This window comes from Takifugu rubripes, chromosome 3, assembly GCF_901000725.2.
Source record: "Takifugu rubripes chromosome 3, fTakRub1.2, whole genome shotgun sequence".
Classification (NCBI taxonomy): domain Eukaryota; kingdom Metazoa; phylum Chordata; class Actinopteri; order Tetraodontiformes; family Tetraodontidae; genus Takifugu; species Takifugu rubripes.
The window spans coordinates 6,463,667-6,479,096 of record NC_042287.1 but is presented as its reverse complement, the minus strand read 5'-3'; the positions used below and the strand labels follow the sequence as shown (position 1 = coordinate 6,479,096).

Genomic DNA, 15,430 nt, shown 5'->3' with positions numbered 1-15,430 from the left:
TCTTGAAACCGTCAAACAGGTTAAGGAGACATAAAGCACTCCGAGAAGGGTAGAACTCCACCAAGCAGCTCAGTTCCCCCGCATACTGAGACTCACGCAAAACTGATACTCCAGTCACTTTTAATACCTCTTAGAGAGTTGGTCTACCTTCCGTGTAGCTCGTCTGGTTGTCAAGGTGAGGACAGGGTGAGAGGACAGATTACAGACGATGGTTCCGATTTAATAATCAAGGCGCTTGGAGAAAGATCTAAGTTGTATTACGGTACTTTAATGGAGATTGTTCAACTTAAAAAATACAGACAGCAGTAAAATAAGTTTTCTGTATGAATAGAGTCACCTAACGTTGAGAAGAAGAACGTCCAGAAGAATGAAGGTCAAAGACCCTCCAGAATAGGAATATCACCAAATTTTATGTGCCCTTCTTTGGCTCATTATCAATATTGCTTCAAAATTTCATTCATCTCTTTTTATAACTACAAAACAAATGATAGCTGTTATAACCTTGGCAGGAGATAATAAGCATATTAATTAAGCGTGTCGACTGCAAAATGTTGTATTACACATTGACTGGAGGCTACTGCTTGAAATGAACTCTTAAAATGGATTTATAGGCAGGATCACAGCTTCCGTGACAGAATTCCTGAGGTTTGAGTTCCACTGAGGTTGACGTTATGTTACTGTATAGAATCTCTGCTGTTGTTTGCCGACAGAGGCCTTGCAAACGCCTCGGGAAGCAAAGTCTCACGTGGCATAAACAAATATACTGAACAGCAAGGTAGGTAGGTAAAGGTAAACAAGGAGTCCGACTGTGACCGTGGCGGCCCAACCCGATTCATTTCTTTCATTTTAAATCCACACAGCACCGGAGGAAGGTGTTACTTCAGCATTGCAAAATCACTTATTCCTCACTACACAGCTCTGAAACGAATCAAAAGTCACAGTTGGGATTAATCCTATGAAAAATTCCAAACCAGGTGCTGGAATCACATCGACCTGGTGAAGGTCAGTCAATCCTGAGACCAGTTCTCCTCATACCTGGAATCTTTTATGGATGTTTGAAACTATTTTTAACTCTTTTGTTATACAGTACTGTATATCAATTTGATACAAACCATATGTCTATGGGGAATTTAAACACTTTTGGAAAGATGGGCTCATGATTGGCCTGTGAAGACATCAGTTCAGCTGTGTTCTGTTCCCTAAACATGAATGTGGGACAATGAGTTCAGAAGAGCAGAAAGCACCTTGTTAGGATGCTGTAAATATCTATGTGCACAGTTCAGAGTCCAGTATGACCATAATCTGCTCAATGAAGTAACCAGACTACATTGTAGAGCTGATATTAATTGACCACAATTATATTTTGACCTTTTTTTGCATTAAGAATATACTGGTGTGTAGATGACATCACAGAATGGTTAAATTATCTGCAAAAGCTCTGGCATCATGCATGCACGGGGACCATCCCAAAGGCATGTTCTAATGGCCTGCGTTGATTCTCTCTGGATTCAGAAGTACGTTTCTGTGTTCTCCTGTGGGAGGAAGGGGAAAAAAAGGACAATATAAATTCAATAAGGAAGTACCGGCCTGAAGTTTACAGAATGTGCTCAATAATTTATTCATTTTTGATATGGAAGCGTGCCATAAATTCTACATGACACCATGTCGGCATCATTTAAAATGGCAGGAACTTCTGTTCATGGTGCACTGTGTATATATTTGCATCCATCCTTTTTTTTTAAACAAAAAAAAAAACCCAAACATGTTCAGATCAACATGTGTGTAAATTTTGGCGGCTTTGAAAATGTGCCCTAAGGTTTGCCGTGTACGTGTGTCTGAACATGATCATGCATGTGAGAAACTGTCAGAAGAAGCTCAATAAAGGTCAAAGAAATGTCAACCTACTGAGGATTTATCATTTTTGCTAACCTGAAATATCTGGAGGCGCTGCATTATTACATTTTTGGAAACCGAACTGCCAGACATGGCCACCGGGGGCGCTGTGGTGCACAAGAGGTCACTGAACGTGACGATGATGGCTGCTTCCTCTCTTTTTCTATTTCTTTGGCCAGGAGGAAAACAAAGGGGGGTCTGTTCTTTGCTTCATGGCAGTGGTCAGCTGACCTGATTCAGCAGATGCACTGGTCATAAATAACTCCTTCAGGACACTGGTAATATATTCATCTCAGTCAGGAATCCCAGGGTCATGTCTGACCCATAGATGATTGAGAAGAGGACATCTGTCAAATATAGATGCTAATCTCTGTTTCCAGGTCACTTATATATTAAAGATATATCTGGTGTCGCTTTCTTGAGCTTTGATTGAACATCTGGGTCTCAATCTGGATGTAAGGTCAGAACGGAAAGCCATCATGATTCAACCCACTGGAGCTAACGCCAAAATGTGGGTTTCCGTTGCTGTCTCTGTTGTAGCTCGTAAAAACTATTGTGAGTCCCTGAAAACCTCCTCCAGGACCATTTCAAGTCTGCTCCCTATTGTGTTGATGTGATGAACTCTGAGGCTTTGACTTCCACTGGATTTTTAAGCAAGTAACATTTTCACTGCACATCGAGGAGCTTTTGTGAGGTTATTCAGCCTCCGATTTTCATATGAAGGTTACCTGTCACAGCAGGTAAATAAAAAACAGTTTAAGCTACTTACAAATTAAACAACAACAACAAAAAAAAAAGCTCTAATAACGTCTATAGATTTCCTGTTTTGTTTCTATCTGGAAGTGTGTATTTCTGTCCAAAGCAGACACCAATTCATGCCAAGAGCAGATGGAGTCATGGAGAATGAATACAAAACATTAAAAGCAGTAATATGCTCACATCTAATGTTCAGTTACAATCTGCTTCACATCACTGAGTAGTTCTAGAAACCTTTTTAATATCCAGCCATTGAAACGACATTAATCACGGCACGCTCCAGCCCGCTAAATGAACTGACAAAGTAAATGTCACGAGTAAAATCCTGACATTTAATTACATTTCAAGCATTTCTGTTTATTTTCTCGGCAGTTTTTCTTGCATCTTTACCACAGCGGTGTCATCAGCTACAGCAGGCAGCCGTCAGAGAGATCTGAAGTTCTAAATATAAACCACAGTACAAGTGGAAACTGAACTTACAGTCTGTAATTTAGCAATTTAAAGCGAGGCCCCAGTTGGAATTAATGAGGTCATACTATTATACGGAACCCTTTTTTGAGACGGAGGAGGAAGGAACCTGTTAACAGCTTCATGAACTGGCCCAGTTCTTTAATGTTGAACTGAACTGAAGCCTCTTTAACAGGACTTTCGGGCTTTGTTTTCTCTTTTTTTTTTTTTTTTACCACAGCCGTGTTCACATTCGAAGAACGTTGGCAGTTTAGTCATTCCTCTCCATCATCTGTAACATGAGTTAACGCAGGACACATTTCTTCCTCCTTCCTCAACCCAGTTTGTCGTTAACACTCTTGAGTATTAAGCAACATTTATCTCTTGGGGCTGTTTCTCAGCTGGTTCCTGTGAATAACTGATTTCTGGAATAAAAAGTTGCGGAAACCGTCTGTCTAAATACATATGTGACAAGGAAATGGGGGAACGTGGAAGCTGAGAGGGAACATTAGAAAAGAGGAGATATTCTACCCTCAAAAACTGTGAAAACGTACACAACAGGGTTACCTGAGACCTGGGAGACTCCTGGCCAGGCGTCATTTGAGAAGGATGCGGTGCGCCTACGCTTGTGGAGACAACTGATACTGCGGCTACAATATAAATGACTGAAAACTACAGAACCTCTCTTTGGCAAATAGTTGTCTAAATTCTTTCATTTCAAACAAAAGGTGGGGTTCCCGACCACTCCAACAGTTAACCGCCCGAGGATTAAGTGATCCCAGGATTAAGACATTTGTTGACCGTCTCCGGTGTTTAACTCTTGAAACAATCCAATATCCAGCTGATGGAATGTCAGTGTCTTGTGACGCGTTCCTGACAGATTGTGTGTTCGTTCTCTCCTCACCTGTTCAGGGCTCAGTATCCCGGAGGTCTGGCAGTGCAGAACTGCGTCATGAACGGTGGAGAAGAGGCAGGATTTTGTCACTTTGTCATTAAAGAAACCTCCCGACTTCAGGTTGTCCACTACGCCAGCTAGGAAGAGACAAAAGTATTATTAACATCTAATAACAGGTGTAAAGGCAGAGATGAGGGAAACAACAAATATATATATTTTCCTTTCAAATGAAGGTTGGGAAAGATCCAAATGTGTTTAACAGAGGCTAAACCTATCAACAAATACTAATTAGGGCTGTGACATAAGCTTGAAATGTCACATTTCCCAGCATCTGAGTGTGCTTACAACATGGAGCGAGTGTAGTTTTATAATAGTATCACATAATCAGACTGTTTCTATTTTGTTTCTGGGTTTCTCTCTCTCTAAATACATGATGGACTTCCTCCCACGGTGACTCACATGAGACGTAAAAACATAAACAAACTCCTTCCTACAATTACAGTATCAGAAAATAGCTGAAATAACATCGTGTCAAGGGAAAATTCTCCGCTTTAAAAAGCACTTCAAAAAACCCCAAACTGTTTGAAGTACGTGGGACAATAACAAGTTCAGCGGTCTTCATCACATGATTCCGAGAGGTGTCATGCGGGCACCAACGCAACGCAGTCAGTAACACACACGTTCAGGTGCCAAATTTACTGCAGTCTCTCTTTTTCTGGCGATGCCGAGGGACTTACTTTGGCAGCATGCCAGGAAAACCTCTATACCGATCTGCCCGTATTCACTCTGGATCTGCAGACACACAGAAGGTCGCGATGATAATTCAATTTGAACGAACTGCCGGGGGAAAATTACTGACACAGGAAGTTTTAGGGCTGTCACAGGAAAAGATAAGCAAGGCATTTCCAGTTATTTGTTAGACAAATGTGCACGCATGTGTCCAAACTGTAGATCCAATATCATACAAAAAAACACATAAAACATGTATTTATGTTAACTTATGAATGCTTGACTGTTAACACATTTTGCATATTATGTAAAGGTGCTACCGTACGTACCCTCCTCAATGTCTTCACTCCTACAGTGTCCAGGAAGTTGACTGCGCTCAGGTCCAGGATAATGGCTCTCGGTAGAGACGGGTCAGGCATATAATCCATCGGAATAACTGCAATGTCCTCTTTCGCTGTTTCCTCCACCTGGACAGCAGGTTAGGCACAGATTCTTTATTGGTTACTCAGCGCAACATCCCACAGCTGATAGGGAAATGTCTGAGGGCCTTTAATGAATACAGGGACTAAATCTAATTTTACATCATGCCTTAATGAATCTCACCATTTCGTGGGTTTTCTTCTTGGCAGCTTTCTTGGCAATCTTCCTCTCAAACTTCTCCCTTTTGGCCTCTAGTTTTTTCTTTGCAGACAGGATCTTGTTGATTTTAAATCCAGACTAGAATGAGAGTTATAAATGGATAGATACAGAAAATTATGTTTACTTTCTCTTTCTCAGGCAGCTAATTGCCCAATATATAGTGACCTACAGCTGTAGTATAGTAAATACAGCATAACATAGTTAGCTGCTTTAGGAACAATTCCTTGGCTTTGATCACGTTTTGAAGATCAAAGGCCACAGTCCCTCCAGAATCCAGGAAATAACCAAAATTTAATTAGCTTTCCTGAAATTTTCCTAACCATCCATGAATAACTTTTTGAGTTATTTTGCAAACAGACAGATGCTGACTGTCACATAACCTCCTCGGCAGAGGTAAACATTTAAATATACAGATACAACCTGTTTCATATTCCACATGTTGGCAGGGAAATAATGTTACCAGCGCTGGCTGATCTCCCAAAGTTCGTGACTTACCAATTATTCCAAAATAAATCTAATTTCCTGTTGTCAGTGGATGCAATCGAACCCTGCATTCAGATGATTGATTTCTGAGGATACAACAACTTCCTCTCGACCTTTCTCTCAATAAAATACGATACAGCTAATTTCCTGTTAGCGGAGAGTGGCTTTTAGGACCGTGATTGTTTAATTATCCCTCATATAACTAGCAGATAAAAATTTCCTCTTTCACAGTGAAAGGTGTGGATTTAAAACCCTGATGCACAAATAACCCATCTGGAAAAATAAATATCTGATGTAGTTTGACGCAATTACTATCACCAAACCATTTCTTAGCCATCTGTTTGACACTTTCTCTTTTCAAGCTCCACAAAGCTCTTTTTGTGAGAAAAGAGCGAACTGGCTGCTGTGACGTCCTGACATTTGAATGAACGAGACGTTCTCATTATCTGTCCTCCTCATTCAGACTCTTAGTTCCACCCTCTCTGTGTCTTTTGTTGTCGGTTTCTTATACCTTCCCCTTCTTTCAATCTGCCCCAAAACGATGAGAACAGAAGATGAGGAGGAGCAGGAAGGCAGGGAGGAAGAAGAATGATGCAGGGAGAGTGAGGAGGGGTTGTTTAAACAAATGTCAAATAGAAGAATGGAGAAAGGAAAACGGTGACTGACATTTTCAAAATGCTGAAATGTAGGGTCATTTATCAAAGTGTGTGTGTGTGTGTGTGTGTGTGTGTGTACCTTTTTTTCAAGCGCCTCCTGATACATTTCAGCATTAGCATAGTAGAGGGTTGCAGAGGAGCGGAAGATGAAAATCCCTGGGACTTCTCTCACCTAAAAATCAATCAGTTACTAAATTAAACACAGACATCGATATCTTCACTTCTAGATTCAATAATTAACTTATTGGCAGTAGACAGAAAGTGGCAAAAACATTTCAAACGGTGAAGGTGCAATTTACGCCACGCTTTGCAGGAAAACAGGGTAATGACACCATCGGTCAGGTCAACGTATTCCCCAAGTATACCGACTCCACACTTGACTCGAGTAGAAGGGTGCATTCATGAGAGCCAGGGCCACAGTGTCTCGAGGACAGTGACCAGAGCACCAGGAGAATGGGCTGTATACCAGGAGAGGTGAAGGCAGCTGTACGAGCACAACAACCCAGCTTTTGACTGTTTCTGCCCATGAGGGTGGCACGAGGGCCCGATGCCCACAAGTGCTCACAGTCTGGCACTGCTCAGCCCACTTGGCCATTTTCCCCTTTGATTTCTAGTATGATTCTGAATCCAGTCCTCAGGAAGTCGATGAGTTGAGTTTATGATTAGTGTTTTGTTGACAACCAATCCCACGAAGTCATCAACAAAGATCTTCAAATCAAATTTTTAATTCTTGGAGACCTGGGATGTGTGATCTAATCATTCTCCTCTTCCATTCCATTTTTTCCCCCCAGCAGTGCATGTGTTGTGCACCATACCTGATTATAGTCTTCCACAGGTTTGTAGATGTCTGTGTTTGGGATCTGTCCTAACCGTGAGTACTGAGGCCTGAAATAGAAAAAAAAAAAACATGTTAAAGATTTAAACGAATTTTGGGATTTCGGTCAGTTTGCTAGTGGAGCTGGACAACTCTTGGGCTGCCCTCTATAATGGCTTGTTGAGTGTTCCACATGTGTTCCTACAGCTGCGTCCTGAAGATGACGGTGAGCAAGGAGAACACCAGGGATGCCAGCAGTCCCAGGTCAGGGTTGAGCAGCACAGTGAGGATGAACGTCACAACCCAGACCACCTTCAGAAAGAAAAGAGCAGAGCAAGCGCCTTTTAACCGCCATGGGTGGTAATCTAAAACAGGTCAGGTGACCATCTGCGTCAGTTGCAACAAGGGTGATAGAATCTAGCCCAGCAATCTGGAGTCAAGGAGACGCCATACACACCAGGACACACACGCCATTGAGCCACACACTTAGATTTGGGCAATTTAGAGTCTCCAATCAACCCTCAAAGTTGAAGCCGAGCATGAACTTTTTCTTTTTTCTCATTCATACGTCTTTGTATTGGAATAACCCATTACAAATAAAAACAAAACAAACATTTTATTCTTTAATTATATTAAACTACAGCTACAGATTCCAGTAACCTGGGTTAAATAGTTGAAATCATATAAGCTGCATTTCCTTTATTGTGTTTAAGTGCACTCACCATGTCTATCTTGTTGGTCCTCCACAGTGCAGGGATGTCCAGAAATTGCTTCATCATACCGTGGAGGTTGACATAGATGATGGCGGCCAGCACAGCCTACACAGTGAGTCAACATTTCAGTGCCTTATTTATTAATTCTAACTCATTATGGTGCTAAAATACAACCTGAAATGAATACTTTCATGTCAAAGATTGGTTTGACAATGTACAATTAAGAGTTCAGACATGAAGGTTTTTCTGGAGTACCTTGGGCAAATCTTGGAAGAGAACCCCAATCCAAAGCGTGATGAAGAGGATGACTATAGCTGATAGAGCCCCAGCAACCTGTAGTCACATAAAAATAAAGGTTTATGGGTATATATATTATTAAATGAAAGGAAAGCCACCTAAAAACCATGTTTGATGCAGGGATTAACTGAATTAATTAGTAAAAAATCGTGGGTGGAATAGAGAATCATCAGTTGAAGCCTTCCTACTCATCTCCTCTTCTCTATAATAGGGCTTAGCTGATTAATGGTGTTGTCAGAATAAATCGTTTTAGCCTTTCAGCTAATTTCTGTTTGTGCAGGTGGATGAGGACGGTGAAATCAAATTTAGCTAAGCGTTTTTTAATGGCGCCACTTATCTGGATAATGTTAATTACAGAAGGATTTTCACTTTCAGTCAGGGCGATTGACCAGGTTTTTGATATTATCTCCCCAAGCCTTTGTATTTAGAGAAGGTCATGCAGGAAAACAAACACACATTTGCAAAAATGTTGAAGAAATCTCAATTTTGTAACAAGGTTGAAGCAACAATTACAGCGCAGACAAAACCCATTGAGGAAATCTTGGGAGACGTTTTGCTCCACCTTATTGCAGCTCAAGGCGGCAGCATCTCCAAAAGTGGAGTGGTTATTTATTTACAGCCAAACATTGGAGCACTAGTGGAGATGCTTTAGGCACATGAAACTAAAAAAAATATTGGATGACATAATGTCACATTGTGTGTGGATATCTGATTGGGACAAAACATGTGTTGTTGTAAACGTGATCTATGGGTCCAGCGGTAAAACCAGGGCAGCAGAAGAAAGTTTGGATCAAACATTTTTAACTATCTTTATTGTTGTGCTTCTCTATTAAAATGGAGCCTTGCATGTAGAGGTGTGTTTCTGCCCTCAGTTTGGGGTTAGCAGGGGACTGATGAATGCCGGTGTGTACAAATCAACAGCCAATTACAAAGGGGGCAGTTAAGTTGTGAAAATATCCCTGGCCACACACATTTGTGCATGTGTGTGGGAGTGACTGTAGAGGGAAATCATTGGCTGAGAGAGTTAATGAAGTCTGGTGAAACACTACAAGTGCTTCTCAGAGCTAGGAAAGATCAAAGGAGTAGACCCTGCAGACTAAAAGGATCAAAGAAGCAAACTCATGGTTGAGCTTGAAAGATCAAAGGAGCAAACTGATGGTTGAGCTTGAAAGATCAATGGCTCAAACATAAGGTCAAACTGTCTGCAAAGACAAAAAGTGGAGGTATTATCAACACCTCAGGTCCATTTAAACAAGTTTGCTTCTGGATACACTGTTGAACTTATTCCTGCGCTTCAAAGCATCTATGGCGTCCTCTCCTTTTCAAAGGTCTATCTACAAGACATTCTTTGAGGGAAATTCTTTCAAAATGGCAAAAGAAAATTCCATCACCAAGGAACCAGGCATTGTGTGCGATGTTCTGCTGCCTCAGCTGATTGCCCAAATTTTGGGGCAAACGCGGAACAGTGTGTCTTTGGACACCGTCAATGCCGTCACAACCAAGCTGGGTGGGAGGCTCCAGAAGGAGCTCGAAGGACGGGACATTCCTGTGAGCATGGATCCTAACTATATCCAGAGGACTGTCCAAGCAGTGCACAGAGAATTGTGTAAGAAGAACAGCCAAAATGACATTATTGTCAACTTGCTGGTGCTACAAGATAAACTTTGTAGAACTGTTGTTGACACTCTGGTCAAACAGCTAATGAAGCCAAGAGAGACGCTGAGCATCAGAAAGTTCTTCACCGCAGTTTATATCTCCATCACCAACTCTGTGAGGAGCTATGAGATGCTGGACAACGACTACACATAATAGCATGCCTGGCAGCAAGAGCGAGGGAAAGTGGGGGACTGGGGGAGTGATCACAGAACACAGGAACAGAACCGGGATCCAGCTTCTGAGACCGGTGACCATCCGGTTGGCTACAGGAAATACAGAACACTGTGATGATGTCGCTGGAGGAATCAGGAGAGAAGAAATAATTTCACATCTTTATCTGTGAATTGCAGATTCAAAACCCCAGAGACAGCCTGGGACTTTTAGATTGTTTTCTTTGACTGAGTTAATACGCGTAAGAACACTGCATCTGTAAATATTTTGTTGTAAATGTGATTAAATTTGTGAAAAAAGAAAACTCGAATCATGTTTTAGTGTCTCTTTGGAGTTGAAGTCAATACATCTTTTTTTTCCCAGTCTGTTGAGACTTTTGAGTATTTCTTACCTGAAGTCACCGCTGATGTCTTTTTATAGTCAGAAAATCACCTCATGTTTACGCTACTCTGCCTTAAATGACACCATTCTTATAAAAAAAAACTACCTTTAAGAACTGGAATATCTTCCCCAAAAGTAATAAACCTTTAGAGAGCAGAGAACAAATGTGTTCAAAGGCCCCTCAGCAGAAGAGGTCCCACCTGGGTCTTCCCTCCTGTGCTCTCCTGCACCATGGTGCGTGACATGGAGCAGCTGATGGCGAAGCACTGGAAAAACCCTCCAATTGAGTTACTCAGACCCAAGGCAATGAATTCCTACCAGAAAAGAAAGATAGTATATATAAGTACATGATAGCAGCCTAAAACCTGCTCATGTTTCATCCTCCCCACCTGGTTGCTGTCCACATTGTAACCATATTTAAGAGCGAAGATGCGGCCCAGTGAAATGGCAATGCCGTAGCCAACAAAGGCCAAAGCAAAGGCGTCTCCAATCACCTGACTAAACAGAGAGAAATCAGGGACGACGGGTGCCTGGAGCCTGGTGGACAGGAACAGAGAGGAAAACGTCACACGCCCCTTCACGTCCCTTCACACTCACAAATATTCCTGACAGTGTGTGTCGTTACCCTGTGGGAATCTTCCCCACAACATCCACTCCAAACTGCTCATTCAAGTTAACTTGCCAGGAGATTACTGTGGCAATGACAATCTGGATGGACAGTGGACAGGACGGGTGTTGGTGCGGTTCAGTGTCAGCACAGGTGTCGGAATCTTTCTGTACTCACACCAAGCAGCTCCACAGGTATAGGAACAGGTATTTTTTTACTCAAGTATGCATTCAGCTCCTTAGTGAGAATGAGACAGATAATCGCAACGATGCTGACCACAAGAGTGCCGATGTTTGTCTTCGGTACAAGGTAACACACCTCCAACACAGTCTGGAAGAAGAACAGGATCCAAATAGGAGAATGACTTTCTAAATAATACACAGAATATCAACACTTAATGGCCGTGTTCTTTCTTACATATATCAGAGACATAGGCCCATTGTGTCTCTTTGGGTTGATGCCAAAGGTGTATTTAAGCTGGGACACGATGACATGAATGGCGGCCCCTGTTGTGTACCCTCGGACCAGAGGCTCAGACAAGTAGGTCACCAAAAAACCAAGTTGAAGTAAACCGAGAAGGACCTGCAGATACAACAGATGGCAGACAAAGGCGGTAAGAAGCCCCGAAAACTAACAGAAACTCTAAAAGCATTAAAGCGGCTGCACATCTCCCAGGAGCGGGAAACCACAGGACCACCTACCTGAAACAGTCCCGACAGGCAGGTGACGGCTGCAGCCACTCGGACTCTTGCTGCATCGCGGGACACCAGGTCCACAATACTGGAGTTGGACATATTGTCAAACGTCATAAAGTCAGACTCTGGGGCTAATCGCTCTGTTACGCTTCCTATCATCACACTCATCACTGCATATGTACCTGGAAGAAGAAAGGATAAAAGATATTCCTGTTATATCCCACCGGTTCAGTATGTTTTCAAAATAAATTTGGATTGAGATTTTTTTTTTAATGCAAGATTTTATTTTTAATCCTCATGTTCAAATTAATAACCAAATATGTTTTAAAGTATTTATTGAAGTGCTGAAAGACAAGTACAAACCAATAGAGATGTGTTTGGATGTGCCAAAGAGGAAGTAGATGAGAACTGGGTAGAAGGAGGAGTAAAGGCCAAAGACGGGTGGAACTGATGCGAGCAGGGCGTAGGCCATACCTGCGGAGACAGCCAGCCATATTAACTTAAGATCCAGTAGGTAGGATCTGGCAGCATCTCGTGGTCCAGAATACAGAGTGCAATCACGTTGTACGCTTACAAAAGCATGTCAGTGATAAGAAATCTCGAACGTTTAAGAAGAATAGAAGCTGGCTCTTCATTGATTAAACAAATATGATCAATGTTTCATGTCATCAAGGCCTTCCAAGGTTTCCAGCCTCACCCTGCGGTAGCTGCATGATCCCCACACTGATTCCTGAGATGAGGTCACCCAGAGCATTTTCTTTGAAGGGGTATCGAGGCAACCACGAGATGATAGGTAGAGTACCCAGCAGGCGCTTCTTTGCCTTGGGTCCAGAGGACCTGAGTGACAGACAGAGGGTTGAAACAGAGGCGCGGGGCTTAGATCTGCCCTCTGAAGGCAGTCCTTCTCTCTAAGGTGGGTTGGGTCGGCGTGGACTGCAACCTCTCCGTCTCTGTAAAATTCTCTCAGTAATCAGAGCGCCCCCTTGATGTTCTTCTTCTTCCACAGGGAACAGTTGGCTCCACGTGAGCTGTTTTTCACTTTGTTGGATAAAGGGATGAAGAAAACAGCTAATCGGTGGGATCTGTTGACGGCTCTGAGGCATTATTGGACCCAGTTTTTCAGGCAATAAAGCAGGTTTTGCTCAAAAATGTTCCGAATTAGACAAGTGACTCACATTTGTTGCAACACCCTGTTGTGGTTATGAGCTATATTGGTTTTTTTTTTTTAAAAAAATATAAGCCCAAGGTTCGAGCTATGAACTTTAACATTTTTATTTTTGTCCTCAATAAGGGACCTGCTTTCTCTCCATTAGCCTTAAACTGGGGGTTAAAATCTTGACCTTGGTCTTGATTTTTTAATGCGCAATCACAGTAAACTCTTACAGTTTTCTTACCAAATTTAATGATTCATTAGGATCAGAGGTGGACAGTTTGAACATTATGGGATATTATTTAAATCACAAAGATTACCTGAGTGACTTTTTTAGTTTGTCGCACAGTGAAGGATTCGAGTCTGCCTTTTCTGCGATCTCATCAAGTGTTTCTTCATCCAGGATGTCCCTGCTCACGTTGTAGGCCATTCGTTTCCTTTGTGCCATGGTTTCAACCAACTGCAGCATAAATAAGAAAACAAAAGAGAATTATCCCCCCTCAGTCCCAGATGGGATTTTTGTCGTCCCCTACTGAAGCCTATTTCAAACATGGACACTGAATATTTTCCATTATGAAACTGAAATGTTTATCTTGACAATGCTGAGATCTTGGATAATAATTACCTTGCCTGGTCCAGAAAAACCTGATTTTGGTTTTCAGAAAAAGAGAAAATTACAGGTGATTTTCCTTCTCTCTTCCTTAATATCAGAGATATTGTCAACAAGACAATATCGCTCCCTGCTCTGTGCAGTCCAAAGATCCAAACTACAAATTAATTATTCGCAGATTTCAACCGATCGGCAATGATTCTCTTTCAAAACAGAAGTTTAGGGGAAAAAAACTGGCTTGAAGTCTCTCTCTGTCCACTCTGACACGCAGCCACTCTCCGTCTGTTTGAGCTCTACTGCTTAATCTCAAGACGCTTGATAAGAAATTATGCTTTGTTATTGAGGGAGGTTCAAAGTTCAAAACGTGCAGATATGCAGGCTAAAAGAGCAAATATGATGCACTGTTAGCCATTACAGCCTTGTCACGGTGTATATGGTTATGTTAATGAATTTGTGGGATTACATCAAAAAGGAAGTTTCAAAACTTATTTTAGACACAGATGAGACACAGTTTATTTCTTCCTCTTGGGTCTTTATCAGTAGTTCTAATAATAAGTGAGCAGGAAAATAACTCTCACCTGCTGTAGATGTGCTTGTGACACTTTGTCCTGGAAAACTTTCCAGATCATGGTGTACATATAGACATCTCCTCTTTGGTGCCTGGCCTGGCATTTCCAACCTGAGCATCCTTCCGGTGGAATGATCCTAAAGTCTTCCGACCCATAACTCTGTTGCACTTGCTTTGGTCAAACATGTTCACCGCATCAGGGCAGCGTTAAAGGAACAAGTGCCATCAAGATGCAGTGGATGCACGAGGGTTGTGTTCAGTGATAAAGGGCAGCAGGAGCATCCTTATCCTTAATAACTTGTTTGTTTGTTTTTTTACAATAAAGGGGTGGGGGGTAGTGGGAGGAAGGAAAAATAGTCCAGCCTAGATGTAACACATCCCGGAAAATACCGGAGAAATGCTCGGATGAGAATGTGCTCATTGATAAATCAAATGGGAGGTTTTTGATTTCATCCACAATGAGCAGAATCACATCAGGGCAAGAGTGACCTCAGGCTTACAGGAAGTCGTGAGTCTGCAGTGTGGTGACTCCATGGCGTGACTTCGCTCCTAATTTAGCTGGAAAGAAAAAAACGAGTCAGTCTGGTTTTTATATCCGTGACACACAACTGAAATATTCCAACCGTAAAAGTTTCACGTACTGGTTCTGCGAGTTCAAGTGAATGGAGTGATAATGAATTAATTTAAAAACACAATTAATTTAAAAAACACCAGAAAGTGCCAGTAATTGTTTGTCCCCGTGTGTGTGCACATGCGCACCCACGAGGGACAGAGTGGGAGAGAGCCTGTGCATTAAAATATGCTAAATATTACATGTATTCTTATGTTTGCCTGTGTCTGGGTCCTTTTATAAGGATGTTGGCCAGCCCTGGACTCGTGACTCATCTCCAGATGGAGCCTGACTCCACAGTTTGAAAGTATCTGTAACTGCGTGCACGAAGACGTTGGGACATTTTTATATTGAGGGGGAAAAAAAGAAAAGAAAACAAAGCTCTTACTATTCAGGTCACTGAGCAGTGACAGAGGAAACTGTAAATGAGGATTGTTTATCATTCATTCGACTCTAAAATGTATTTATACTGTTTATTTTGCAACTTTGATCCTTTGTTCCGATATTGTGTGGTTCATTAAATAAAGAGAAATATTGGTTGAATAAAGGACAACAGAAAATAACACTTCTACTGACCTACTGGGTACATGTCCCACCACCTGGACGCCAGCACATCCATCTGCTCTGACAAGATGGCGCCAAGGACAATCTGGGAGAAAA

General features: G+C 41.9%; 1 protein-coding gene and 2 long non-coding RNA genes across 3 annotated transcripts; 2 read left to right on the top strand and 1 right to left on the bottom strand.

The window, feature by feature from the left end:
- Nucleotides 1-251: 251 nt before the first annotated feature.
- slc26a6.2 (solute carrier family 26 member 6, tandem duplicate 2) lies at nt 252-14,371 on the bottom strand. The gene is made up of 20 exons (XM_029833463.1): nt 13,608-14,371; nt 13,303-13,442; nt 12,530-12,669; nt 12,196-12,306; nt 11,839-12,014; nt 11,555-11,719; nt 11,315-11,467; nt 11,156-11,238; nt 10,920-11,067; nt 10,731-10,844; nt 8,281-8,358; nt 8,035-8,130; nt 7,518-7,624; nt 7,314-7,383; nt 6,578-6,670; nt 5,324-5,437; nt 5,050-5,187; nt 4,729-4,783; nt 4,001-4,128; nt 252-1,532 (listed from the first exon to the last, which is right to left on the bottom strand). The coding sequence occupies exons 2-20, from the start codon at nt 13,428-13,430 to the stop codon at nt 1,509-1,511; spliced, it is 2,121 nt and encodes a 706-aa protein (XP_029689323.1). The 5' UTR covers nt 13,431-13,442; nt 13,608-14,371; the 3' UTR covers nt 252-1,508.
- LOC115249123 (uncharacterized) lies at nt 7,539-10,711 on the top strand. The gene is made up of 3 exons (XR_003887808.1): nt 7,539-7,686; nt 8,062-8,137; nt 9,651-10,711. It is a non-coding gene; the product is annotated as an uncharacterized lncRNA (long non-coding RNA).
- LOC115249124 (uncharacterized) lies at nt 12,531-15,214 on the top strand. Its single transcript, XR_003887809.1, has 3 exons — nt 12,531-12,745; nt 12,839-12,967; nt 15,015-15,214. It is a non-coding gene; the product is annotated as an uncharacterized lncRNA (long non-coding RNA).
- Nucleotides 15,215-15,430: the final 216 nt, after the last annotated feature.